General features: G+C 41.6%; 1 protein-coding gene across 3 annotated transcripts in view; it reads right to left on the minus strand.

The window, feature by feature from the left end:
* The window catches only part of fnip1 (folliculin interacting protein 1), a 63,297-nt gene that overhangs the window by 30,791 nt on the left and 5,039 nt on the right, over window positions 1-27,467 (minus strand). For 2 of the 3 annotated variants that reach the window (XM_079566309.1, XM_079566307.1), the window contains exons 2-6: window positions 8,074-8,203; window positions 3,559-3,663; window positions 3,312-3,412; window positions 1,779-1,850; window positions 1,587-1,681 (exon numbers count right to left, since the gene is read on the minus strand). In XM_079566309.1, coding sequence (XP_079422435.1) covers window positions 1,587-1,681; window positions 1,779-1,850; window positions 3,312-3,412; window positions 3,559-3,663; window positions 8,074-8,203 — 503 coding nt within the window. Of the gene's footprint in view, window positions 1-1,586; window positions 1,682-1,778; window positions 1,851-3,311; window positions 3,413-3,558; window positions 3,664-8,073; window positions 8,204-17,948; window positions 18,090-27,467 lie in introns of those variants that run through there. The other variant, XM_079566308.1, reaches the window with a different exon arrangement.

Here is a 27,467-nt window from a genome sequence, read left to right on the forward strand (position 1 = left end):
CATATCAATGGGAGCACAACGTTGTTTTTTTTAAATAAACTGGTCTGGGACATAATTTCACCTCTGCCTCACTGTTCATCCCATCTACTAAACGAATGGATTTGTGTTGGATACTTTCCAAACAAGAAAGTTGTTCTTGAAGTGAGTCGAGCAGAAACGGCAGTTGCCAATATAACATGAGCTACCTTATGTAAAAACAAGAGTTGATATTAGTAAGTATTTGACCTTTCAGTGACCCAGCGGGTGCTTGGGTGGTTAGCATAGTGCCTTTACTTACCCTCGCGATGGCCTGTAGGATGCTCCAGGACCAATTGTTTATAAGGTTTTCACTGCTGATTGAACCGTATCCATGGTTACATATTCCATTACATTCCAAAACCTACCAGAAGCTCTGAAAAAACTGACTCTGTAGCATAATGGGAGCCACCAGGATACACGGCTTTAAGTTAACCCCCCATGCAGCCGCTGGGTCACTGGAAGGTCTAATATCAACTTTTTTTTTCATTAAAAAGTTGCATAGTGCACCTTTAACTTGCCATTTTTACAAATATAACTGCTGATCGACAAAACAGGTCAGCACTTCAGCAAATATCAGATATTGGTTTACTTCTTGTGCTAGGCTTGTGGCATTTGCTGGAGTGTAGGGCTGGGTACCGCTACATTTCCCCCCTGATAGCAGTACTTTAACTTGGTTATTACTTGGCACCCAGCGCTGCTCGAGTGTGGAGCTCCTCCTTTAGCAAACCGCTGTTCTACAAAGAAAATAGCAAGCAGAATCCTTTGTGTAGCACAAGAGGTAGTTCAGAACTAAATCATTTCCCTTTTCCATCAGGTTTTACGACTGTCTAATCACATCCTTTTTCGCACACTGCTGGAAACAGTCGCTCTGAAATATCCCTGTAAACCTCTGATGAACAGTTTAGTGCCACGACTGTTGATTTAGCAGAAGTCCCCTGATGTTTATCAGTCCTTTGTGTGACTTTAAAGTTTAAGTTGCGTTTTAACCGTTTCTTTGTATACTAGCTGATGTTTGTTTTGATGAGTTTCTCTGATTGGTGAATGTCTTTAGATCGCCTTCTTCTTCGTCAAAGTCCCCCGTTTATTTATTCTTCACGATCCAAAGCATACGTGGTTAAATGGGGGAAGGTATTAGAAAGGCTCCAATTTTGAACTTTGGAAAGTGTATAAACATTTGACCATTATAAAGAATACCTGTCCGAGTTTGAAATCTCCTTAGAGCCTTAAAGTCGACCTCTCTTTCCCCGACAACTAAAGGCTTTCACGCTCTTTCACTTAAGCTCCTGCAAAACTCCGGGGATATCCGAAGCTTTGCAAACGGATAACGCTCGATTCCTCTGAAATACTAAAACTCCGTGTTAGCAAATCCGGGCCTGGGGTTTCCAAGTGTGCAGGAGCTTAGGGCTGTTGGGAGTCTGGTTTATTCAGCAGAGTAAAACAATACAGCGTCTGAATAAGGATGCACAAACCTCCACCAACATGTCCCTAAATGTAGCAATTGACATTTCTTTTCTTTTTTTGTTAATCTGCAAAAAGGGGATGAGTGGATGAGAAAAGGTTCCATTTACCGATGTTCCCGAGTAAACTGCTGTGCCCCGTGTGCTGGTCTGGCCGGAGCGTGTTGTGGTTGTCCTGCCCAATAAACTCGAGGCTGTCCTGCAACCTGCAAAAAGAGAAAAGGTCACTCGAACTGTACTTCTTGTTCTTGACTCCACAGTCCAACGTGCCGTATTGACATATAGGTAGTATTGTGGGCTTACGTGTTGAGGCTGCCGTACACGCTGCCTTCCCGCGCCGTGAAAATCTTACTGAGCATCAGCTGAGGGGGAGATCTGAGAGGGAACAGGGGGAGGAGCGTGATAAATGCCTTTGAATTACCTCATCTACGAGCTGCTTTATTAATTAATTCAAAGTTCAATACTATCAAGTCTTGACCCCCGAAGATACAAACTCCCTTTCCTTTGTATGAAACCATTTTACTGTATTGTTTGTAACAAAATCAACAAATGAATAGGGATGGGAATTGAGGAAATTTACCAATATCATGTAGTTTCAAAGACAATTGCCCTTATTCCTGTTCTTCGTCAATTTTCTTGATTTCTATGCAATAAAAATAGGCTATAGGCTAGGGCTCTGCAATTAATTGAAATTCGATACACTTTTGATTATTACACTAAACAATTACAAAATTAGCATAATCGCAATTTTTGTTTTTGTTTTTATTTTAATTTTTCCGCAAAGCAGACTTGCATTATTTCATGGCGCTGGGATTATTTTCCCTTCCCATATCACGTGCCATGGCTCATGCTTTTGCCTGAGATGAAAACAAACAAACAAACAGCGCTGTGTGATGATGTCATCAGGCCGTGCTGCTCAGTTTACTTGCGCGGGTGTGAGGGCTGGCCAGCAGGGGGCAGGTGTGAAACAGAAACCGCTCTTTAATCGAGGCAAACTTGAAATCATTTGTACTTTTATGACTGTTCAGAAAACAGAAAATATTCAGCATTGGTTTTTTTTTAATTAAGAAATATATAAATAAAATAAACACTCTTTTTTAAAGGCAACAAATAATCGTTTGAATAATCGTGATTTTAATTAGGACAAAAATAATCGTGATTATCATTTCTTCAGCGTCTGAGCAGCCCTACTATAAGCTAATAATACATTTGGTGGTGTATTCTGATTAAACTTCTTATTGCGATTGTAAAAAATGTTAAATGTTAATTGGAGGAGCAGGAGACAGCTCAAATTTAATGCCTTTTAGTGGCATTTTTAAATCCCAAATACTATAGTTTAATGAAAAAAAATGCGCAAAGATGTGCAAACATTTGATCAAATAGAGGCAAGAGAATTGGACAAAAACTACATACGCTTTAAAACATCATCTTGGCATTACTGAATGACTTTAAATGTCCCGCAGAAACCCTATTTTTTTTAGTTTGACTGACCTCTTCATTCCTCAGACGTCCCACTGTCACTATCCCCTGTTCAAATTCTGCATAACATATGAAGTGCATTTTCTTAGATAACTGTTGTCTAAATATTACTTTCAGCAGTAAAAGCAGTCAACAGTGAGTGATCTCGGCCCACTCCGAGCAAACACCCAAACTTTATTCAGCAAATGGGCAAATTATTACCAAAATGTATAATAAAATAACCCACTATGCAAAGGGTCAAGAAAAACAAGGACGTGCTAAAAAATATGATCAAACTGTCTCTATATCAAAAAATATGGTGTCATTGAAGCTACACATGGCTTCTCTCGTACTACCCGCCCGCCACAGCAAAGTCACCTGATCTGATGGATTTTTAGCGTCGACCCTCTGTAGCTCATGGCCACAGAGCCGAACATCATCTCCCCCAGCATCGCCCCATCAGACGAACTCTTAGAGCCCTGGGGAAAGAACACGGAATTCAGCCCATTCTGGAAAATCATCACAAGTCATCACTATCACGTTTCCAACTTAGCTCCTAGTCTGTTGGTATTTTCATGTGTCTGTTTAAATTGTTATGCATAAGCTATGATTATGTGACTTGTACCTTGCTCTCGCCGGAGGAGGAGGAGCTGTCCAGGGAGCTGCTGCTGCCCCCCGTCGACCGGAGTTGGCAGAATTTTCCGAACACCTTCGCATGGCACTCGGCGCTCTGCAAAAAAGGCACAGGAACCCGTCGGTTTTACTTTGCAAGTATGAAAAATATGTGGACAATGCAAAAACAACAGTTGTGTAAGAAAGAATGCAAAAGAAGCTATCTCGACTTGACACTGAATAACTGCAATAAACACAAACTGAGCAAAGGATCTGGATCAATGTATGTATCTTCTTCGGCTTTGTGTTTTTGTCCAAAGTGCCTTTAATTTACGAATCCATGACAAAATAGTAAGATAACCAGTCAAGGATCTGTTATTTTTAGGAATACACCGATCCCGACACTGGCATCGGAGCCGATACTGGAAAACATACGACATTGTGTATCGGCTACAAATATCCGATACTGAAACAATACCGGTTTTGGCTCTAATCATTTTAAAAACACAACTTTCACCAACTCAATTTAAGTGAATATAGACATGCTGTAACGTGAAAGGCAGAACAACTTAGTTTTAACTTCTACAAATGTATTTTTGATCGCCGTGAAAAATACCCCGGCTAGCAACAGTATGCTAATGCAACCGGCAACTAATCAATGCTGCTGGGACAGAAACCTCTGTGTCAATTCTGAACAATCGCCTTGGCAACTACCTGGGCACGGAGGCGTAAGTGCACCCTTGACAAGCCTCTCCCGGCAGCACGTTTTTCAAGCTCTCATTTGTGAACTCGTTCCTCTCTCTTTGGCCATCTGCCCTTTAGCCTGTGATTAGCTTTGTTTTGTTTTCTTCTCTTAAGAGTAACCTCCGCTTCTCGCTCACTCCAAACTTTCTTTCTGCTGCTCGATTAGCCTGAATTATATATTTGAATTTTAAAAGGGGCAAAAAAAATGCATATTAGGCACTCTGGAGTATAAGACGCGGCCACTGCCAAACTATGGAAAAAAAATGCGACTTAAAATCTGGAAAATACGGTAATATTAATACAACCTAAAGCCTATCATTTACCCAAGGGTATTTACTTGGTGTAGAAAGGTCCAGTGAATCTTGTTTAATGTTTTTACATTAATTTATTGATGGATATAATTGATATGTAACATCTCGTTTGCAAGAGAAGACAAGACTTTCTTGCAATGAAGTCAACTTTTCATTTTTCACTCATAAAGGAAGTCTCTTGGTATCGGTTAACATCAGATATCGGCATCTCCAGTTATTTTAACCATTTCTAACATAACTTCAAACATCCTGAAGTTGGGTAAAGCTAATTAAAACTTCTGAAGGCACAAAGCAGTGAAAGCCAACCCTGGTTTCACTTATGTAAACAGCAGACTAAAAGCAGCGCGGGGGAAGTCATGTGCCTCCTCCTTTTGGCAGGAATGCATTTGGGACAGGGCCACTGCAGGGAAGAATGTTGTTCATCTTCATCTATTTAACCACAGTGGACATAATCTTCATGTGAAAAGTGCAGATGTATTTGCACTAAAACTAAGAATAAAACCAGTGCAGCCCAGCCCACGACAGCTCTGTGACTGTGGGATCTTTCCTTCAGCTGGACGGAGCACACGGGGCAGTATTGACTCAGCAGAGCGGCGCATACGTGAGGGAGCACACTGCAGTCTGACAGCAGCATGTGACTGCGGGTCATATGACTCTCTCATGAACCCTCCCTTCCCCTCTGCTGCAGAAAGATCCACCACAGCTCTCACTGGAACGCTGCACTTTAGCTTTGCGGAGTTGCCATGGAGCAAACTGTGCTACCGATCTGCGCCTTTGACTCCACTGAACACATTTGTACGTAGACTAATATCGCAGAGGCTGGCTGTGAAGTCGAAAAAACACATATGGGTTTCTCAAGGCCCTTTTGTTCCGCTGATGTCACTCAAACCTGGTCTGATTTAACCGTTTGGAAGAATGAGCGTGCCGTACAAACACAGAGCGCTTGTGTAACAGAGGCATTCCCAATGGCATGCATCATCATCCAGACCTCCATGTGACCAGAAATTAACTAATCATGACATTCCTTCCTCGTTCCTCACGCAGACCGAAAGATAACTCGTGATTCGCGGTGGATACGTCCTGCTTTGACCTTTTTGAACAAAGTAGCTTCATAAGGGATGGGAATAGATAAAAAACTTATCGCTACCAAAGCCACTGATCATTTCTCTTATCGATGTGGTTCTTCATCGATTCTTAATAAATAAAAACAAGCATGCTTCTTGTAGTTTCATATTTCAATTATTATTTAAAAAGCTATAGTAAAATTGTTATTGTTGGATTTAAAGCTGAAATGTTGATTTCAGAGGAGCAGGAGAAGCACATGTTTCAGCACGAGCTCATTGTTTTGGTTCTTCGTTGCGACACCACTGCTGTTTATCAGGGTTTATAGAGAGGACGGAGTCAGACGGACTCGTTACGACGTGCAGCGCGGATCCTAGAACAGCACAGGGATGTTTTAGTTTTAAGCAGTGCTAAGTAACTTGCTTACGTTAAATAAATCCTTTGTAGTCCCTCTCGGGGTAATACAAGTGTTAATGGGATGATTGGGGGGTCTTTCATCTGCCCCTGGTGTCTCTGGCCAGAAAACCACAACTAGCAACTTGACTGCCACCGGACCGGAGCGACCAATACACACTAATAGAATCACGAAGGAGAAGCTAACAGGCTAACGGGCAAAGCTAACTGCGGGCTAGCACCGATCAGACAGTGTTTACAGCCAAGTTTGATGGAAAAAAAGGATTTCTATTGTGTAATTGGATGTACAATATCCCTCTCTCCCCTTGTCTTTTCTGTCAGCGTAGTATTTACTCTCAAGGACAATTAATGAGTAAAAAAAAATCACAACTTGCTAAGACACTTGCAGTTGCGCTTAGGGCTGTCACGGTATGAAAATTTTACCTCATGGTTATTGTGGCCAAAATGATCACGGTTTTCGGTATTATCGCGGTATTTTTTTTAATGTGTGTTAAACTTTTTTGAAACTATTTCAGTGTGTGTAGGACTATCAATGCTTTCTGAACATATTAACAGTGCTTGTTATATAAAAACAATACAGACACAGCCTTATCAAAAGTGCAACTTTTCACATCAAAGTAAAGGAACTATAACGATGTGTTGTTGATGTTTCGAGGTATTACATGTGCTATTTATAGCACCAGTAACGAAGAAGAATATTTTTGAACTAGATAAACCGTCTATATCAGGAAAATTGCTCTCAGTTTGTGTCCTTCCAGTGAGCTTTCACTTTGCAGATTTGGGAAAATGCCTCAGACAGTGATCATTGTTAAATTCATAAAACTGTGGCGAGTCTCTATTGCAATCGGCCACTGGGAGCCCCGTAACGCATGTGCCATGATGTGGAAGTGTCACGGCTTATGCTGGCGGTGGCGCTGCAGCCGCACTATGGGGCGACTCGTTACATTCTCCCACATCAGCATTTCAGCTAAAGCGCTAACATTAGCTTACTTGTTATAGAGTTGTGGGAGACGGTCACGCAGGTGAGTCAAGAGGTTCGAAGTATTGTTGCCTCTTTAGCACCGGGTTCTATCTATTCTATCTGTCATTCGGCTTTCTTAAAATACCCAAAACATGTCCAGACTTCAGGCTCGGTCTCTGAGGCTGATAGATCCTGAGCGCTGTCGTCTCGGACATGATTCCAGCTTTGAGAAAGTTTAGTTTTGGTTGTAGCTACAAAGTGCGCCTGCGCGGCGACTTCAGCAGATGAGATGGCGCCGCAGGAAAATATTTTTTCAAAAACAGAACGGTAATTATTATTGTCAACATTTGTACCGGGGTTTACCGCTACACCGGTAACCGTGACAGCCCTAGTTGCGCTTATGGCCTCTAGGGGGAAAGAGTTACTCAGTACTGCTTTAACTGATTAACCGGTTAACTGTTACTGTTACTAATTAAGCAACCAGGTTAAGAGCCCTTTGCCCGGTCAACTGTTATTCCAGCCTTTTCACATAATGTATTAGTTTAGCGACAGTGACGTGCACAGACATTTTGAGGGGCAGGTGCTCAACCACGACAAAAGGGCAATCTGGGAAAAACAGCTGTAGTTGAATAAGCCCTCGGGGTAAAGGTACATTTCCATCATCTTTCATGTATAAACGCTAAGTCCCAATCAAGACTAGGCCCCACCGGTTAAACCAACAGGTCTAAAACCGTCTTAAGACCGAGGGAGGTGGACAGGCGAGTAGGAAGGACTCGGCGTCATGTGAGGAAGAGAGAACGCAGATTACAGGCAGTCAGCTGAGCCTATTATTACTGAGATAAGCACAGGACAAACCGGCACGACCGAACTCGACATGAGGCCGTGGATTCACAGCCTTGTCGTCTGACCTGGGGGGGGAGGAGCCGTGCGCAGATACAGACAGGATCATTATTTGCATCATTAAGTACAATTGGGAAACAGATATGAGTTAATAATGCATTCACGAAAAGCTAAACGATGTGAAGCGGTGTCTTACGGTGATGGGCGTGTCCTCTGGTCCCTTCTTCTTGCCGTGGGAGTCGAAGAGCACGACCCTGCCTCGATGCTCGCTGTCCTGGTACACGATCAGCCGGATCTGGGCGGGCTCCAGCTGGGGCACGGGCCAGCTGCCGAAAACAAGAGCATCACGTTAGAAAAGAGTCTTAAAGCTACAGGGCTGACGAGAAGACCGTTCAATCAGTCTGATCGCAAAGGCGGTGATTGAAACCGAACTGTGCTACACGTTTAATGCGGCTCATTCCAATATTCAAGCGGTCTCCAGTTTGGCTAACCTTAACCCAGATTTTCCAGATTTGATACACACTAAATGCCAGTGACCGCACCGAGCCGCTGATGTGTTGGTCGACTTGTTTACTTACTCTGCAACACAATGAGGAAGTTGTATTTCAGGCCAAGCTGCTCTCCTCGTGCTCAAAAGGTTTCACAAGGATTATTACAATATACATGAAGCGGTTTAGCTCCTGGCGGCATCCCAGTAATGAACATTAAAGTCTTACTGTATTTGTATCAACGCTATTCATGCCATAGCTGCATCTCAAATAGCAGTCAAACAGGCACACGCACTGGGGTGTGCCCGAGCGACCCAATCCCATAGAATGAGCCATGCACTATAACCTAGCCCTCATTTGAAGCTCTTCTTCATATCGGCCACGGCGTAAAACACTGTCCTCTTCAAACCCTGGTGTCAGACGGCGAAGATGATTTCTTTAAGATTTTTCAGTGTTTAACCATCAAATCAGATTCTTATGTTGCAGCTAAAGAAGCTACTTCCATTAATACACATGGAAAATGTCCTAAGTGTATCGGAAAGCAATACTTTGATACACAACTCATAAAAAAAATATTCCAAATGTTTTTTGATCTGACAGTCGTGTTATTACGAGCTCTAGAGAGATTGGTTTAATCAAAAAGAGTATTATTTAACCCCTTAACTCCCACCTGAAGCGATTACATTTTCTCCAGTTTGGCTTTACCCCAGTCCAAAAGCTTCTGGAAAAAAAGCTGTGAAAATAGCAACAAAACTGAGACGGAAACAATGTTGGAAATGTGACAAAAAAGTGAGAAAACATTGACAAAAAAGGGACGAAAAATTGATGAAAAAGTGGCAAAAAAGTCACAAAAATGTCACAAGAAATTGACAAGAAATTGTTGAAAAAATGACAAAAAAATGACAAAAATGTGACAAAAAAGGACAAAAATTTGATAAAAAATTGATGAAAAAATGACAGAAATGTGAGAAAAATTTGAGTTGAACACCCAACAAAAAAATGATGGAAAAAAAATCTGCTGACGTGAGGAAAAAGATCCTCTCGGTTCAGGCTGGAGTTAAGAGGTTAAATAATACAGAACTTTTGGAAACTAAACTTGTGCTTTCTTACTAAATTCATTGAGGGCGTTGCAGTTTCTTACAATAAAAAATCCAAATTAAAATATGATGTATCGCAACATGTATCGAATCGTATAAAGTCTCAGCCTTAGTGGGAACTTGGTAACTCATAATTCGATGTGTTACTGGTTTACGTCTAGCCTCGCAATAATCCAACACTGTGATAATTGACACATATAACCTATGCAAGCAATTCATTTCTCAAAAGTATAAAGATCGGTATAAAAACTATCGTGCCAGAAAATACCACTATAAGATAAAAATCGATGTTTGGCCACACCAATCACTTCGGACCAAGGGTAGCCAGTTTTAGCCCCGTTTTCCACCTCTCTTTAGCACTGTTAGTCCTCTTTTAGGCTCAGCATAGTCCTAGTTTTATGCTGGTCAAAAGCTCCATGATGAAGCTGCCCCATTGCCAACACTGTCGTCACTGCAGTGGACACTTGTCCCTGAGGTGAAGGAGAGCGGGTCTTTGCGATTAGAGGCGTCTGATTAAATAAAACACACGTCATGAGTTCGTATGAGCTGCTAAAATAAGCCCGGGCCGTCACTGCTGGGTCTAAGGAGATCAGGCAATGGAGCAGAAACATTTACCCATTATTTGCTAACACCGTCCAATTAAACCAACAAAAAAGCGTGCCTATTAAAGCATGTGCATGTGCTGTTTTCCCCGGGCTGACATAGAACACGCAGATCATGTTGAGATGACAAAAGCCGAGCGTTCTCCAGCTGAAAGTCTTTCTGGGACACACAGAGCAGTGACCCGTTTGACAAGTTAACGCTGCAGCGCCAGCACATGACTCTGATCCAACCGGCTCCATGCAGTTTCACAGCCATCTTTGACACGCTGTCTGTTTTCACATAGGAAAAAGGCAATCGTGTGCATTGAAAAATTGCCAATATTTTCAGCGCCAAAATCTCAATAATGGATCAAGCCATGATTAAATTATCATTTTATTTTGTTGATACAAAGGGGATTTTTGGAGGTTGTTTGGTTTTTAAATAAGCTAGATGTGCATGTAAAAAATCTGAAAAAAATAAAAATAAATAAAACATAATGTTTCACCTTATTTTTTGTTCTTTAAAACTCAATTAGGAAGGAATTAGATATTTCAAAATCCCTCTGAAAAAACCTACAAAATATTGTTTAGCTCAAGACAGGAAAGTCTGGCGTCAGTAGGAGCTGATGATTCAAGAGTGTAGAAAGCAGGGGGTCCAGGGGCCAAACGCATTGTTGCATTGGCACATCTGCCGAGAAATGACTACGTTTCGCTATTCCACACGACTAAAACCTCAAAAACTAACATTTTATTGTGAGACTACAGTTCCAAGCCTTGATAAAAGGTGTTTGGCACAGTTTATACGTCTTTTTGGTGAATGTTTCTCTGCACCCTCTCCTGGAGCCGCCACCTTAACGTGGTGGAGGGGTTTGAGAACCTGAATGATCCTGGAGCTCTGTTGTCGGGGGCTTCGTGCCCCTGGTAGGGTCTCCCATGGAAAACAGGTCCTAGGTGACGGGTCAGACAAAGAGCGGTTCAGAAGCCCCTTATGAGAGACCAACAGGCCCGGTTAGAACCATGAGGCCGTCCTGCTGTGGACCCACCACCTGCAGGAGGCGCCATAGAGGGCTGGTGCAATGTGATTTGGGCAGCTCCAACAGCCCCCACGACCTGGGACAAGTGGAAGAAAATGGATGGATGGATGGTTTCACTGACCACCGATCTCTTGCCCCTCACACTGCATACACTTCAATATGCTGCCCTCAATGAAAAAAGTGTGGACATTTTGAGTAAAAAGGCTATGTTTTGTATGTTTTGTAATGTCATTGTCTATGCAATGTGAATTAACATGTGTGGGGGAAATGCCGAAGCGACACTTCAACATAAAACGGCCTATTTTTTACACTGGCATGAAAACTAAGGGAGAAAGCTTTAGCTAAAATCTCAACACTGACCACTGCGTGTAAAATGTGTGTGTTCCATCGCTGGTGAAAACATCGAAGTTTAAACTACATTGAAACACTTTTGGTATAACTTCAAATATTGTGCCTAGAAAGGGGAGACGGTTTGAAAGGATCAGAGCAAGTTTGGTGAAACTTCGAGAAACCTAATGGACTCTCCGAGTGACGGTACAGATAGAAAAGTATTCCATGGTTAATAAAAATAATAGAGATCGATGCACCGATATGCGCAGCTGCCGGCACTGAGCTAAACAAATACTGAACCTGTCTGTGTGGAGCGTTTGGCAAAGGAAATCGGGGCTTAACTGTTCCACATCAACAAACAGTTTACCATCGACGACATGAGGCGCGCTGGTCTTAAATAAAGAGCTACATTTAGCCCCAGCTCTGGGCCCAGCTCCGTGATCAGATCAGGGAAAATCCTCGAGTGTCCGGCTCAAGCTCCAGCTCTGTCACTTTTAATGGGGCGGCGTAAATCAAAACGCGCCCGGCATCTTAAAACGCCACAGGGGTGTAGGAGAGGGGCAGTGAACTTTAAACATGGGGTTGTTTCAGGTGCGGCCACTGCTGCATCGTCCAATTACACACAAACCAAGACCGAACCATCACAAACTGCTGACGGGCCAAACGAACATGCCCAAATGTAAGTCTTTTGACAGCTTTCGGTGCCGTCACATCGGGCGAAACCTGTTCATTCCACTTGAAGTTAACAATGGGGTAAATGCCCCGGTACATGTTCAGGATCATATACCACTAGTGTGGTCGATGTTTAGAATTACCAATCATCTAAGCTGCAGTATGCATCACAGAGAAAACCTCTCCTCACAAGAGCATGCTTCTTCCAACGAGTTATGGTGTCTTTATTTTACATTTCATCATACTAGTTTGATTCAAATCCCCGAGGTGTAGTATTGTAGCTTGTACAGTAATCACACTAGGGATGTCACGGTAACCGGTGTAGCAGTAAACCCCGGTAAAAATTTTGACGGTGAAAATGACCGTCTTGTTTTGTGTTTTTATTATTATCTCGGTGAATAACCGCACCCGTGGTGTAGGCCCGGTGAGCCTCACCAGCCACCGTCTCATCTGCTGCAGTTTCCGCGCATGCGCACTTTGTTGTTTGCAACCGAAACAGAACTTTCTGGAAGCTGGAAACATGTCCGACACGACAGCGCAGGATCTGTCAGCCTTCAGAGTTCAGTTTGCGGAGCGTGCAGGAAAAAGTGTCTCCAAATGCAGCAATACTTCGAACCTCTTGACTCTCCTGCGTGACCGTCTCCCACAGCTCTATAGCAGTAAGCTAACGTTAGCGCTTTAGCTGAAATGCTGATGTGGGACTTTGGGTTGAGGGAGAATGTAACGAGTCGCCCCATAGTGCGGCTGCAGCGCCACCGCCAGCACAAGCCGTGTCCGGATACCTCCGCACGATGGCACAATGCGTTACGGGGCTCCCGGTGGCAGATTGCAATAGATTCACTCTCGCCGCAGTTTTATGAATTTAATAATGACGGCATTTTCCCGAATCTGCAAAGTGAAAGCTCACTGGAAGGACAACAACAGTTTTCCTGATATAGACGGTTTATCTTCGTTTCTGACGCTATAAATAGCACATGTAAAACTCTCGAAACATCAACAACACATCCTTATAGTTCCTTTACTTTGATGTGAAAAGGCTTTGTCTGTATTTTTTTATGTAACAAGCACTGTTAAACTTTTTTGAAACGATTTCAGTTTGTGTAGGACTATCAATGCTTTCTGAACATATTCACACACATTTAAAAAAAATACCGCGATAATACCGAAAACCGTGATAATTTTGGTCACCATAACCGTGAGGTAAAATTTTCATACCGTGACAGCCCTAAATCACACCCATGCTTTCATTTGACCTGCTGCCTGATGTTTGCCCCCTCACCTTCGTAGTCCAGCTGAGGGGGGTTCAAAATTCTTGAATCCTATACCACTGTCTAATAGCTGTCTCATAACATTTGCGGCAAAGTTAGCTTTATGGCAATATCCCAGTGATATGTAACTATCACTGAGATAAAGAATCTCTTTATCAAGGGTCACCTGGCCCCAGGGGGAGCCACATACCAGATACCAGAAAGAAAAGAAAGAAGGTGCGTACAAGTTCTTAATTGTTAGTCCTTGTCCAACCTCAGCCCTCGAGCATCCTTAACATCTCAATTCTTCACACGGATGAGTCGATGACCACTTTACACAATTGTCAAAGAGCAAAGGGTCGCTGCAAAGCCATCAACAACCACTACCTGCGAGTTCCCCCTCAATAAAAAAAGGCTTTATAATTTGATGCACAGTGCACGAAGGTCATTGTTCACAAATATAGTGAAAGACAAAGCTTTCTCCCTCACTGGTTGATGATGAGTGAAATTTGCAAACACACAATAGTCTAAATTACGCTTCAGTTCTGCAAATGTCAGACAAAAAACCAACAGTTCCTGCAATGTTAGGTTTCTCGTGACGATTTCTTGCTTGATCCATCTGTTCTGGACAATCCCATAGTTCCCAAGGGTCAAGCTGTGCAGTCACTGACCTCTGAGGCAGGTCTCTACGGAACACTGCAATCTGCTGCATGTTTCTTCTCTCTGCCGTCGGTCAAAGTTTTAAAAGGAAAACACGCAACAGGTTTAGGCAACTCTCCACTGAAACCACGACATTAGGCAAGGCCGTTTCAAACCCGCTCTGTCCACACTAATGTCATGTAGTAAATACCTTTAAGAAACATGATCTTCTGGGACGATACAAAAGCCAATCCATTTCACCTCGTCGGTGCTTGCAGGGCCAGAACAACTTTGGAAAACTGTGTAACTGTGACATAAGGCTCACTGGTAAAAATAGTCACGCAAGGTTGTGAAACGCAGGTCTAAGGTACAGGTCAAGTACTTCCAAAAAAGAGAAAGTCTTTGCAATTTGCTAATCGCAACAATTAAAACTGAAATTGCAATTTGTGTGTAGAAAAAATATATTGAAATCTACTAAACATGATTTACATCTCAAGGACAACCTACAAGAAGAAACCCGAAAATATTGATCAAATGGTTCAGAACTTTGAACCAAAAGAAATCTAGCATGTTGACGCTGGCGCTAGGGCTGCGCCATTTTGCCAAAAACCTAATTATGATTTTTCGTACAATTATTGTGATTGGGTTTGCAATTGTTATATTTCATACATTTAAAAGCTTCAACTGCTAAAACGATGAGTGAAGGAAGTCGTGTTACTTTTACACCGTCAAAACAGCATATTCTGCTCAAAATGTCCCAAATTAGAACAAAACACAATTAATTACTTTCAAAAATATTTGGATTTATGTGGACAGAGCCCTTTTCTGGAGGAGTTTCCCCGAGTACCTCTGGGGGACAGCCATGTGACTAAAAGAAATCTGCGATGGAATCACTGAGAGTCTATGTAGACACTTTAGAATCTGCTCTATGGAAACTCAGACTGACAATTTTGATAGATGAACATCTATCAAATAGAAGAAAAAACCCTCAGTTTCTTGAGGTTAGGTTATTGCAGGAGTCAAAACCTCGACTGCAATTCGATATCAGTAAAGCTTGCAGCCCTATCTGGTGCCACTTTTTATTTTGCTAAACCAAAAGGTAAAAAACCTGCAAACGACTAAATCACTAACTGTGCAATAAAATAATCATGCCAGGTTTAAAGCAAATCCAGAAATGGTCTAGTGGGATTGGCTTTTTTTCATGTTTCTAAAGTTTATTTACCTACAAACGGCCCGTGGTTGATTTCTGAATTACGGATAGCGCTGATTAAATCTGCACAACATATCAGCAAGCTAGCCGATGTGTTGGGGACGGAAAACACTTTACAGCAAGAAACCACAATCACTGAGGTTTTCTATCGGCCTGCCAATACAGCCAGAAACAAAAGCACATGGGAAATTTGAGCAAATGTTTTAGATTTAGTTATGATTTTAGTCTGAGGCTTTCATACAAGTTGGGCGGAAACACATTTTAAACCAGTTTGGAAAATCAGCATCAAGAAAAATCACTAGCTAAATAAAACAAAATCACACATTTTTCAAAACATGTTTTATTAGTGTCTTTTTTGTGTGACAAATATTTAGCCTGAATCACATGAAACAATTTGAACAAATTAAGCAAGGCATTTCAATATTAGCTGACATCAGTTTGTTTTTTGTTGACACCGAATGAAAACCAAAACGGTCCTAATGTTGGTGAAGGGTGACTTTGCCGGGAAGAACAATAGCACTCGGTTGACATCGGATGTAGCCGCGGCGAATCTGCATATCATTTGTGGACGGCAGCCTTCACTGGACCCTTTGTTTATAAAGGGGTCAGTGGAGTCAGGGCAAGAGGCAAAGAGTTCAGAAAAACACTGCACAAAAATCAACCTAGAAAAACCAAGAAAGCAACTGTAAAGTTCATCTGATGGTTGTTTTTGTAGAACAAAAGGTACAAAGCATTAACTGTGATCTTCGGCCAAGGCGGCAAACTTTCTGACACAAGGACCACATTGGGTTTTCACGGACCATTTTCCCAAAAGTTGTGATCAAAATAACTTCAAAATCAAACTGACTGTGGAGAACAGATGTACCTCCTCGCTGAGCCCTGCTTCAGTCTGAATGACTTCACCCCATGGAGGCGCAGGACATTTCTAGGGCTGAAACAACTAATTGATTAATCGACAACTAATCGATTGTTGAAATAGTGACAACTATTTTAGTAATCGATTAATCATTTTCTAGTAAACACAGACTCAAATGGAGCAAAAATGACATGAAGATTGTGTATTTTTTATGAAAACCTACTTTGTTTTTAATTACAATTTATAATAATAATGCATTGGTTTTATATGGCGCTTTTCTGGACACTCAAAGACGCTTTACATGGCACTATTCGTTCACTCCATACTTGGTGGTGGTAAGCTACTATTGTAGCCACAGCTGCCCTGGGGTAGACTGACGGAAGCGAGGCAACCAGTCTGCGCCATCGGCCCCTCCGACCACCACCAACCACTCACTCACTACATTCGCTAGGCTTCCTGGTGTTACCAAACAGTCTCCCATCCAAGTCCTGCCAGGCCCTTCCCTGCTGAGCTTCCAGACCCTAAAGTTAGGGTCTAGTGTTTTGTACATTGTAAATGTGTCTCCATCAGAAGCAGAATTAGCACAAAGAGCCTCTAACAAACATTCACTTTAAGTTTACTCCATCAACATGTCCGAAAAATACAATTTACATTCACCATTCACAGCCAAGCGATTAATCGTGAAAATAATCGGTAGATTAATCGATTACCAAATAATCATTAGTTGCAGCCCTAAACATTTCAGTTATTTATCAGAACAATTTCATTAAGCCTGAGCATAATTCCATCTGTCACCTTTGACACCACTTCCTATGTGCAAATATAGCAAGTAAAACTTATTTAACTGGCCAGAAACTCACTTTAGAGGCTGAGAGGTTTCTAGGTTTTGGAACAGTTGTTTGGCTGCACTGATTTTGTAAAGTTTGCTTGATTTTGTGCTGATAATCGAGATAGCAACATCGTGAAATCCTAGAGGGACCGTCCCGCCAATTACTGGACTTAAAAAAGTAGCTTCCTTGAAGTTTCCTTTGTGGACATTTAATTAAACTAAAATGTAGTTAATTTAAGCAGCGACGATCAAGTGAATTCTTTAGTGGTCTCTCAGACCTCGGCAGGCATCAAAACTTAGTATCCAAAGAAAACATCAGTGATTACAGGCAATTTTCTCAAAGTACAGAACAATAGAGTGGATTCTCTCGCTGGCCTAATGAGTAAATCAATCCAGTAAGCTAAACCAGTGTGTTTATAAAGCCTAATCCGCTCCTTTCTGTGGTGGTTTTTGCAGTGTTGAAGGAAGCTGGCGCTCATGCCGTTAGCTTGTGACTGTGACAGCGCTCAGAGGAGAGGAGAGTCATTCAGAAAAGCAGCACATGACCTCATGGCTGCTACATGCTTGTAATGCTTCGCGTCAGCTCCGAGCCTTAGACCAGACTAGAATAATTCCCCCATAAAAGCTTCCTTGTAGTTTCAGACAAATAGACATGCGTTTCCAAAATGATAACTGGTTAAGTCATGGAAAGTCCCAAGCATTCCTGCAGCAGGAATGAACATTTAATAAGAAGTGCTAGCTCTTATTCTTGTACATTTCCTGTTAATTCTATGGAATCTCGCAGCTATAGCATGTTTGATTCCTTTGTAGACAATTTTCAGGCATGTTGTTGTGTTAGCTTAGCAGTTAAACTGACAGTCTTCTCCTGATGGGTAAAAACACAACAATCTTCACCACACACCGTCCAGAACTCTTTCATGAGCAACAAACCTCTAAAATCCCAGTTACATAACATGCCCTTCACCGATGCGCTCCCCAAACAAACCCCAGTGCTGACATTTAGCCAGAGAGAAAAAAACTAAAGCTACAGGTTGCAAACTCGTGCCCAGCGCCGCGACTCGGGAGGGTGGTGTGTTAGCGAGTCGTACCTGGGCATCATCGCGAGCGGAGTGCCAGACTGTTCCCAGCCCTCTCCCCTTTCTTCCGCTTCCTTTTTGTGGTCTCCCTCTCACTAGAAGCCGACTAAGAATAGCACTGGACTAAATTCACACAACAACATGAGATAGTCAGGTGATCGGAGCTTGGACCGAGCGCAGGCCGCTAGCAGAGGAGAGAGAGAGACAAGAGACTTACTGTGTAGTTGTTTGCGTTTGTTTCTTACTCCTTTGTCTCATTGTGCTGCTTCTGCTGCTTCACTGCTTTTCATGTCATCCTTTGGTCAGGATTAGACAACACCAGTAAACAATCAAGCAGCCTCGAAGTCATTCTTGCAATTTGCAAACAGTGCACACTGTCGGGCTGCACGACTTTGACAAAAAACGAATTGCGTCTTTTTATAGATACTGCGATTCGATCTGCAATTTTCATTTTTAAATAAAGCCTATTATTACTTTTTTATGCAACTGAGCTGTACATACTGCTGTTACACATCATTGTACTTACTACATTTCAGCTTAAAGGAGCTATACCTGATTTTACTTCTAGAAATGGAATGAAATTCAGCAGCGTGCATCCAGTTATAAAACATTTGTATACATTTTATAAACTTTCATGCTCTTTTTCCAGCATTTTTTGTGAAAGTGACCCTGAAAAGTGACCCTGTAAGTTGTGAAATGTGCCTATAAACCTGTCCCTGTAAATAATTGACCGACCAGAGCTTTTCGATCGGTACCGAGTCAGTACCGTTTTCCTCGAAAAACAAAAATTCTTGCAAAGTTTCAGTACTTTACTCTCCAGACATCAATATATGACCCGCAGTGAGTCTAAAAAAAGCGACTTGTGTGCGCAGATAATGAGCTGCTTCTGTGCAAATGCAGCTCAAATTGACTGAACTTTTGTAATTATTACAGATGGCAGGGTCTGCGACAGGTCTGAGCCAGGACTCAACCAGGACTTAGACAAACCAGTTATAACCCACGACTAAAGTAAAGCCAGTTGTAAACCAGGATTGAATAAAATACTTGAGTTTGTAGGAAAATTGAAAAGCACAACAAAGCAGTTGCAAAAAGAAAGAAGTCTTTATCTTCACCGCGGAGGCTGCATGTTGTTTGCGCTGCAGCGGTGAGGAGGATGTCAAAGATTGTTTGATATCAAATTGATATCTACTCCTGCTGTGTTGCTATCAGTGCAGTTTTATGACATCCTGAATTATACTTCAATTTAATTAAAATATCATAGGTATCGAAAAAGTAGTGTTAAAAGGAACTATACAGAGTTCAAACATGTTACAATCATGTATTTTCCTCCCCCTACATGTTCAAATGTGTAGAATGAGCTCAGACCTGTTCACCACAACTTCCTCCAAAATCCTGTCACTCAAAAAGTTGTTCATTCGGGTCTGAAGTGCCGTCATGCACGAGGTTAATACAGAACCTGCAGTTACACGCATGACCTGAGGTGGCAGTAGTGAGTATAAAAAATGACCACCTCGCATCTAGCCCCTTTAAAGGGATATTTCAGGATTTTTGACATAGGGCCTCATTTCCTAGTTATCCAGAGTGTTGCTGATTTCTAGAGATATATTTCTTTTGTAATTCATGCAGTTCTTATATTTGAAGAGTTTCGTGGCGCTAGGCTAATGCAAGGCTAGCACATTTTTGTGGTATCAGCTAGCCTGCATTAAAAACAGTCTGACCCGCTCCACAGAGCACCTGAGGCAAATCACTTATAACACCAGACTAGTCATATAAATGTTTATGTCAATAGAATAATGTTTGGAATATAACTGACCTGCATCACTCCACCGCTGCGTAGCTTATACAACCACGAAGCTGATGCTGCTCAAATATAAGGTATTTTAAATGCAAAATGGTTAAAATGATTCTATGGACACAGACGTTAATATGGTTAGTCTGGTGTTATAAGTGATTTGCCTCAGGTGCTCTGTGGAGCGGGTCACACTGTTTTTAATGCAGGCTAGCTGATACCATAGACATGCGCTAGCCTTGCACTAGCCTAGCACCACGTAACTCTTCAAATATAAGAAGAGCTTGAATTACAAAAAAAAAATATCTCCAGAAATCAGCAACACTCTGGATAATGAGGCCCTATGTCAAAAATCCTGAAATATCCCTTTAAGGCACCGGTACTAAAAAGCAGGTATTGTTAATGTAGTGGTATTAAAAAAAAACGAACGGTGCCCAGCCCTACAAATAAAAAAGAAAGAAAGAGTGGCTTTAGTGGCTTCCCCTTTCTTTGTTTGCAACCAAAAAATAATAATTAGAGGTTCTAGAGAGCGCAGTAGAAAGTTACTCTGCAGTCCCAGTAAAGACAAATGACAAATACAATAGTTTTCTTTTTAGTGATCGTTGATTATCAGTATATTGTTGCAAAATACTCACCAACACCTCATAACGTCACATTCACAAACACTGGGGATTTTCTTCTCCCAGTCGGACACTGAGGGCTTTCATTCCTTTAGCTCTGACTTTTCAGTGAAATTGAATATGGCGCGTTATTGCTGCTTTCACGTCACAGAACCGCTCACCCATCCACACACAACCCGTCACCTGCTCAGTCAGTGCGGCTAAACTGAGACTTAACATTCAGAGCACACCTGTTATCAAAACAACAGTCACACGGCCATTTCAACAAACACTCATGTGACCGTCCAACTGTCACAGAGGAAACATAGGTCGTTTCTCTGATAAGTGTAGTAAAATCTCAGTTCTGGCTATATGAACTGCTGAACTATCTACTAATCTACATTGTGTTCTCTGAAGAGGACATTATGTCGTCTGAACTGCAGTATTTGTCATTTGCTGATTGTGACCGATCGAATTGCAACTTGGATTCGATTGGAGTACAAGCATGTATGTGCAGTCCTACTTTTGGGGAGGTTTTGTTGAGAAACATCTGTCTGACGTAAAAGTAACCAGTTAGAAAGAGTTATTTTTGATTGAACATTGTGTAATAAGTTTAGAGAAAGATAACCTGCATTTATACTTAGTAGGGCTGAAACATCTAATCGATTATTGAAAGAGATTTCTGGTAAACACAGACTCAAATAGAGCAAAAATGAAATATTTAGGGGTGTATATCTCCAATCATTTAGGGGACCTTTTTGAGTTGAATTATGGTATACTGGAAAAAAAGTTAAGAATGGATATGAATAGATGGAAATTGTTTTCACTGGGATTACTAAGCAGAATCGAAATTATTAAAATGATGGTCCTACCTCAGTACCTATTTTTATTTCAAGCAATTCCAATATCATTGTCGAAAACAAATTTTTACTCTTGGAATAGGATGACTGCAGACTTTATTTGGAACAACAGAAAACATAGAATTAAATTTAAACTCCTGTTAAAACCCAAAGAGGAGGGTGGATTAGGATTACCACATTTACAAAATTATTTCTACGCAACCCAATTACTTAAAATTAGGGCTGCAACTAACGATTATTTTGGTAATCGATTAATCGACCGATTATTTTTACGATTAATCGATTAATCGCTTGGCTGTGAAAGGGGCATGGAAATTGTATTTTTTTTTTCTATTTTTTTATCACATAGAGCTAAAGTGGCGCCGCTTGAGGACACGTGGATGGAGTAAACTTAAAGTAAGCGTTTGTCGGAGGCTATTTGTGCTAATTCTGCTTTGATTGGACGAGACAAAGACAGATATTTATGAAATTTACGATGTACAAAACACTGCAGAACCTCACTTTAAAAAACAAAGTAGGTTTTCATCCAAAATACATAATTGTCATGTCTTTTTTGCTCAATTTTAGTCTGTGTTTACTAGAAAACGATTAATTGATTACTGGAATAGTTGACAACTATTTTAGTAATCGATTAGTTGTCGATTAATCGATTAGTAGTTTCAGCCCTACTTATAATAATGAAATGGAGGAATGTAAAAAGTGAATCAAAATGGATTATTACTGAAAAAAATGTGAAGCTTTTTGATGAAAAACTACTGTGTTTTTAATAGTAGGGTTTGTAGTATTTTGAACACAGTTAATTCAATAAAGAGCCGTCTTTGTCTCATCCAACCAGAAAGCAGAATCAACACCAAGAGTCTCCTACAAACATTCACTTTAAGTTTTACTCAATCATCTTTAAGTGCCTTTGCTTTGTGATGCAAAAAAAAAAAAAAGCATTTCATTACCAAGCAATGCATTGTAAACATGATGTGTAGACTGATGGATTACTAAAATACTGGTTGGTTTCAGCCCTAATGAGCAGCCTGTTTGACATGTCTTTCTTTAGTTACCGTCTCCTGCAGTACTTCAGAGTGTAGCACCTGACTGCCCACATACCTGCATCACATGAGAGAAACGCCCAGAGGTCAACGCACTGTTCACACTGTTCTTCTGCTGGAGTTCAGACTAACATCCAGAAAACACACATATATACTGCGTAAAGGACGACTCCATGCAGCAGGACTGTTACACTGAATACAGGAAACATAAGAAGTACTTTTTACTCCTTGGAACTCCAATGATCAAAAACTAACATGTAACTTGCTGCAAACTCCATGAATCAAATTTGAATCTATACTATAGCCAAATAACACAAAAGGTGTGCAACATTTTACCGTTTAAACATGGCATGTCCCATTCAATTTCAACACAAATCGTAAATATATTTCAGCAAAAAAAAGTGAAAAGTTGAAAGGTTATAGCAAAAGATGAACTCCTGCACATTTTGTTTTGTTTTTGATATATTGTGTGGCTTCTTGGGATACTGATATTGTCATTTAGTTCAGCATGCTCAGTTTACATCTCACAACTGTGCCATCTCCAGCACCTCGTCTGGAAAACGAGATGAACTGGTTTTATTGTGCAGCTCTTGAGTCAGCATCACATGAGGATGATTATCAGCTGCGAGCCCTTATGACCACGTCACAACGGGAGTGACTGCCGGGCTGTTCAAGGGAAAATGGAAACGGGATTCTCATTTGATCTGTGGCTGCTCTCAGTTATTATTGGAAGCATCCAGCCATTTAATGTTTGAGCTGAGGTTTGTTTTGAAACGTTAGCTCGCAAATTGGCCAGAGATAATGTTGGCCAGACTGTTCTTTTAGTTAGGGGCTGTAACATCTGGAACAGCATCCCTTTCACTAGAAGAGAACGCCCCAAGTTTAACACACTCAGGACATGACTTCAAATCAAATCAACAATGTGCTCATTAGACCCTACAGATCTCCTGGTGCAGGACTGAGCCAAGAGTCAGGATCCATTAAACAGGTGTTGCTTTGTAAATAATAACTCGACATATTCATCCTCATAATGTCCTCTGTTTGAGCTGTATGACCAGCCCTCGCCCCAAAATCTATTTCTGTTGTGCAAGTCACAGAGCGAACATTCTGATGTTAGCAATGTATGAATTGTATGAACAAATGTAAACATGTAGCCTCAACTTAACATTTTTTATATGCTTTACAATTGTTTTTACAGAAATGTTCATTAATGTGTGTTGTCCTTGTCAAATAAACTAATAAATAAAATCATATGTTTAAGTATCTTTTAAAATGTGGATAAATAAATAATTACACGACAAAAGGCAAAAACAGCGCTACTGTGCTGGTACATTCCTTTGTGAAGCAGCTGCTTTGTGGTTCCTATGGACAATCCTATGGACTTTTCCCCCTAGTTTGGGACTGAGGGCTGAGTACCCTTACATTTTTTTTTATTTCGATACCGTAACAAGACTTTTTTTCAATACCTTCACTAAATATTTATCATAATATAACCAGAAAACAAAGATATAATGTTAATTTAATCCATAACTGACTATTTCTTTGAAACATCTTTCATTTATTTGAGGTGAAACAACAAAGTCACTTCCTTTACTGCTGTCCCTGGGATCAAAACTTTGTCTCTAAAGACATATGATTCCCCTGGTACTTGCTGTTGATACTTTTATTTTTTTCGTAGTAGTACTCTTCTTTTGATATCATTTAACGCTACCCAACCCTGTTGAGACTTTAGAGGGATTATACGGAGTTTACAAATGTTAAATTAAGTTTCCTCCCCTTCATGTTCCAGCCATGTCCTAATGTGTAGAATGAGCTCAGACCTGTTCACCACAACTGCCTCTAAAATCCTGCACTGTCACTCAAAAAGGTGTTAATTCAGGCCCGAAGTGCCGTCATGCACTTAATATAGAAGCTGCAGTTATGCATAAGACCAGAGGTGGCAGTAGTGAGTATAAAATGACCAACTTGCATCTAGCCCCTTTAAATCACGATGACGATGCTACTGGATAGATTCCTTAGGAACCTCTGAACATTTAGTTTTCTGCAGAGGCGATCATAGTAATCTTCAGGATTGTGTGCAACTTCCTTTAGCCCTAAACACTTTTCCAATCTTCGTGTTAGATTTTCCACATTACACGCCATGCATTTCCGTCATCTTCCCGTTACTAAATCTCCGTCTTAATGCGTAACATGAAATAAACAGCCACACAAGCCTGTTCGATGTGTTGAGCCAGTCATTCTCACTATGTGCCAGGCCTAGTATGTAGCGTGTATCGAGTGACTGCGGCTGTGACGCTGGGAAACGCCTTTAACTCAACAGGTCGCATGTAGTAAATTGCAAAGGCTAAAAAATATAACATCGATTGAAAACAAAAACATCTGTCTCTACTGGCATGCAGCAGTTTAAAGGAGGGTATTATGCAAAATGGACTTTTTCAAGCTTTACATCATGTTATTATGTCATTCCCTCATTAAAAACATGCCTGAAGTGTTGCCTTGGCACATTCGCGTATTTTTGACTAATCTGTAAAAACTCTGGCAGCCATTTTGAGGTAGGTTTGCCTGAGTCTTCCTAGGAACGCCCCCACCTCCTGGAGACGCCTCCGAGCTTTCGTCACCATAATACCCCCACTTTAAGAGAGTTTAACTTTTCTCTTTCTTTCATCACTGCAACAACTTACAGACTTTACACGCCGAGGACTGATCGACACATTCATAGCCAAAGCTTGAACATTTTTGTCCGTCGACAGGTGCCAGGCCAGTAGCCTCTACTACTACGACTCGTGTGCACGACCGGTTTTTTGCAGTAAAAAAATCTCCATGCCATGACCTCGCCGTCAGAAGACCCGCGAGAGGCCCCTCAAAATAGCCCCGATAGCAACTCGATGACAGCTAGCATCTTTACTCCACCGTGGCCGGCCCGCAAGCATGCACAAACAAACAGAGCGCGTGCGGTATGAAGCAAAGGGTGGATCACGGGGTGCACAGAAACTGTATTGGAATAACTGCATCACCGTTCTTGTGTTAGTGTAGCCGTTCAGACTTAACTGTTCAACTACTCGCAAGTGCTCATTTAGTCTACAAGCTGACGGTTGCAGATGCAGACCGCGCCGCATGCTGCCGTGCTAATTTAAGTGGCTTGTGGATCTGGGTGACAGAGAAAGCGGCATGTGATCGTTTGCAAAGTTGACAGTTGGGAGATTGATGAAACCTCACATGACACGAAGAGTTACGAAAGCGAGCGCAGAGGAGGAAGACGCCATACCAAACGCGAACATGAGAAGACAGGGCTATACCCTACACCCCCTGCTCATGCGGCCGCTCCGATCAAACCGGCCCGGGTCACTTTTGCGCTTCCACAAATGTCATTCATGGAGGGGGCATGAGGGGCGTGTTCAGAAAAATCCAATGAGAATGAGATGAGATATTGAAATAATGCACGACAATAAATAACATTTTGTTCATATGTTTGTTTCCATTGTATTGAGCCATTGTTTTCCACTGTACTGTATTGTTTTTAACAATCAACAACAGCCACAGGTATTGATAAGATTTTACCAATTTGTTTGCATGTAGTTTTATATTAGAACCAGGCTAATAATGACAAGTTTATTCTTAATAAACTTTCTATCATAAAAAAGGCATTGAAATGAATCTGCACGGGTGTGAGTAGAAACATGATAGATATACGTGTCTAATCACAAAACAGAAGACAGATCAGACTCTCAGACTTGTGCAAATTGTAGCTTCCAACAGCGGGGACCTAGAATGCAACGAAGCGTGGGTTAGGATCTAAGGGTCCAGTCTGCAGGCGGAGGTGGCGGTCCCAAGCAACTGAACATTGTTAAATAAAATCAACTAAGCACTGCTTTAGGCAACATAAACAGTTTGGCTGCATAAAAATTACAGACCTACTGTACAAAGTTACAGCTGGATTGACAGATTTTGTGGGCGACACGGTAGCACAGCGGTTAGTGCTTGTGCTTCACAGCTAGAAGGTCCGGGTTCGATTCCCACCAAGGACGGGGCCTTTCTGTGTGGAGTTTGCATGTTCTCCCCGTGTCTGCGTAGGTTTCCTCCGGGTACTCCGGTTTCCCCTACCACTAAAAACATGTACAATAGGCCAGGATGTTTGAGAGTGCGCATGGGGGACGACGGATGAAAATTAGCCTAAGGCTACAATCCGGTGTGGCTTGTTCATTAACTTGCACTGTCCCTACCAAATAAACCATAAATAAATTTATTTTCCTTTAACCCCCACCTTAACTGAGCACATTTTCTCCAGTTTTACCCAAATCTAAACAGCCTACAAGGCCAGTGTAACGCCTCATTTGAAAGCTGAGAACTCCAAAACTCATCTCAACGTCTTCCCCGTTTTAGTGTTTTTTGTTGCGTTTATTACGGTTTTGTTGCTTTGTGTTGCGTTTTGTGTCGCATTTTTGTCGAGTTTATGTCTTTTTTTGCAGCCCTTTGGCTACATTTCAAATTTTGTGCAAAACAAAAAAGCAAGAAAAATGTGATGAAAACACAACCAAAAAGGACAAAAACGGGCAAAGTTTAGTTTGTTTTGTAGGTCTTAGCTTTCAAATGAGGCGTTACTCAAGCTACAGTCGAGAAGCTTTTAGATTTGGGTAAAGCTGAACTGGAGAGAATGCACTCGGTTAAGGCGGGGGTTAAGAGGTTAAATTCCCTTTGCACTGTGCTATAGGTTTAACACGGGCCTGTCGGTGTCACTTCAGGCCTACTTCATTTCTTTACATGCCATGGACGATTCATCCGGTGGAAGGACGGGTGAGTGCGGAGCTGGAGACACAGACATTCAGAAGCGCGCAGAGCAGAGCTGACACTCGCAGTTAACAGGGCAAGGGGCGCTTAACCGTTTACTTAATTAGTAACAGTTAACCGGTTAATCGGTTAACCATGAAGATCCCAAGTCCCCATCATGCAACGTGGAAAGCTGATCTTGGGACACATCATGTTAAACTCACGTTAGGCACTTTTTGTTTTTGCAACAATGCTTGATGGAAAAACATCAAGGCAGCTTTGGCATCTGACGACCACCCGATAACCTTTAAGCGTCAGACAGTGCCTCGTTTGAGAAGAAATGGTCACAAATCTGCTCCTGTCATTTCACACGTGGCTACTTTCATGTTGTGTCTTGATTACTCTAAAACCTCTGTTGGTTTTCCGTTACGTTAAGTGAGGATTTGCTGCAGTGATGACACAATCCCGGTCCCCTGTTG

This window comes from Gobius niger (assembly GCF_951799975.1).
Source record: "Gobius niger genome assembly, chromosome: 11".
Lineage (NCBI taxonomy): Eukaryota > Metazoa > Chordata > Actinopteri > Gobiiformes > Gobiidae > Gobius > Gobius niger.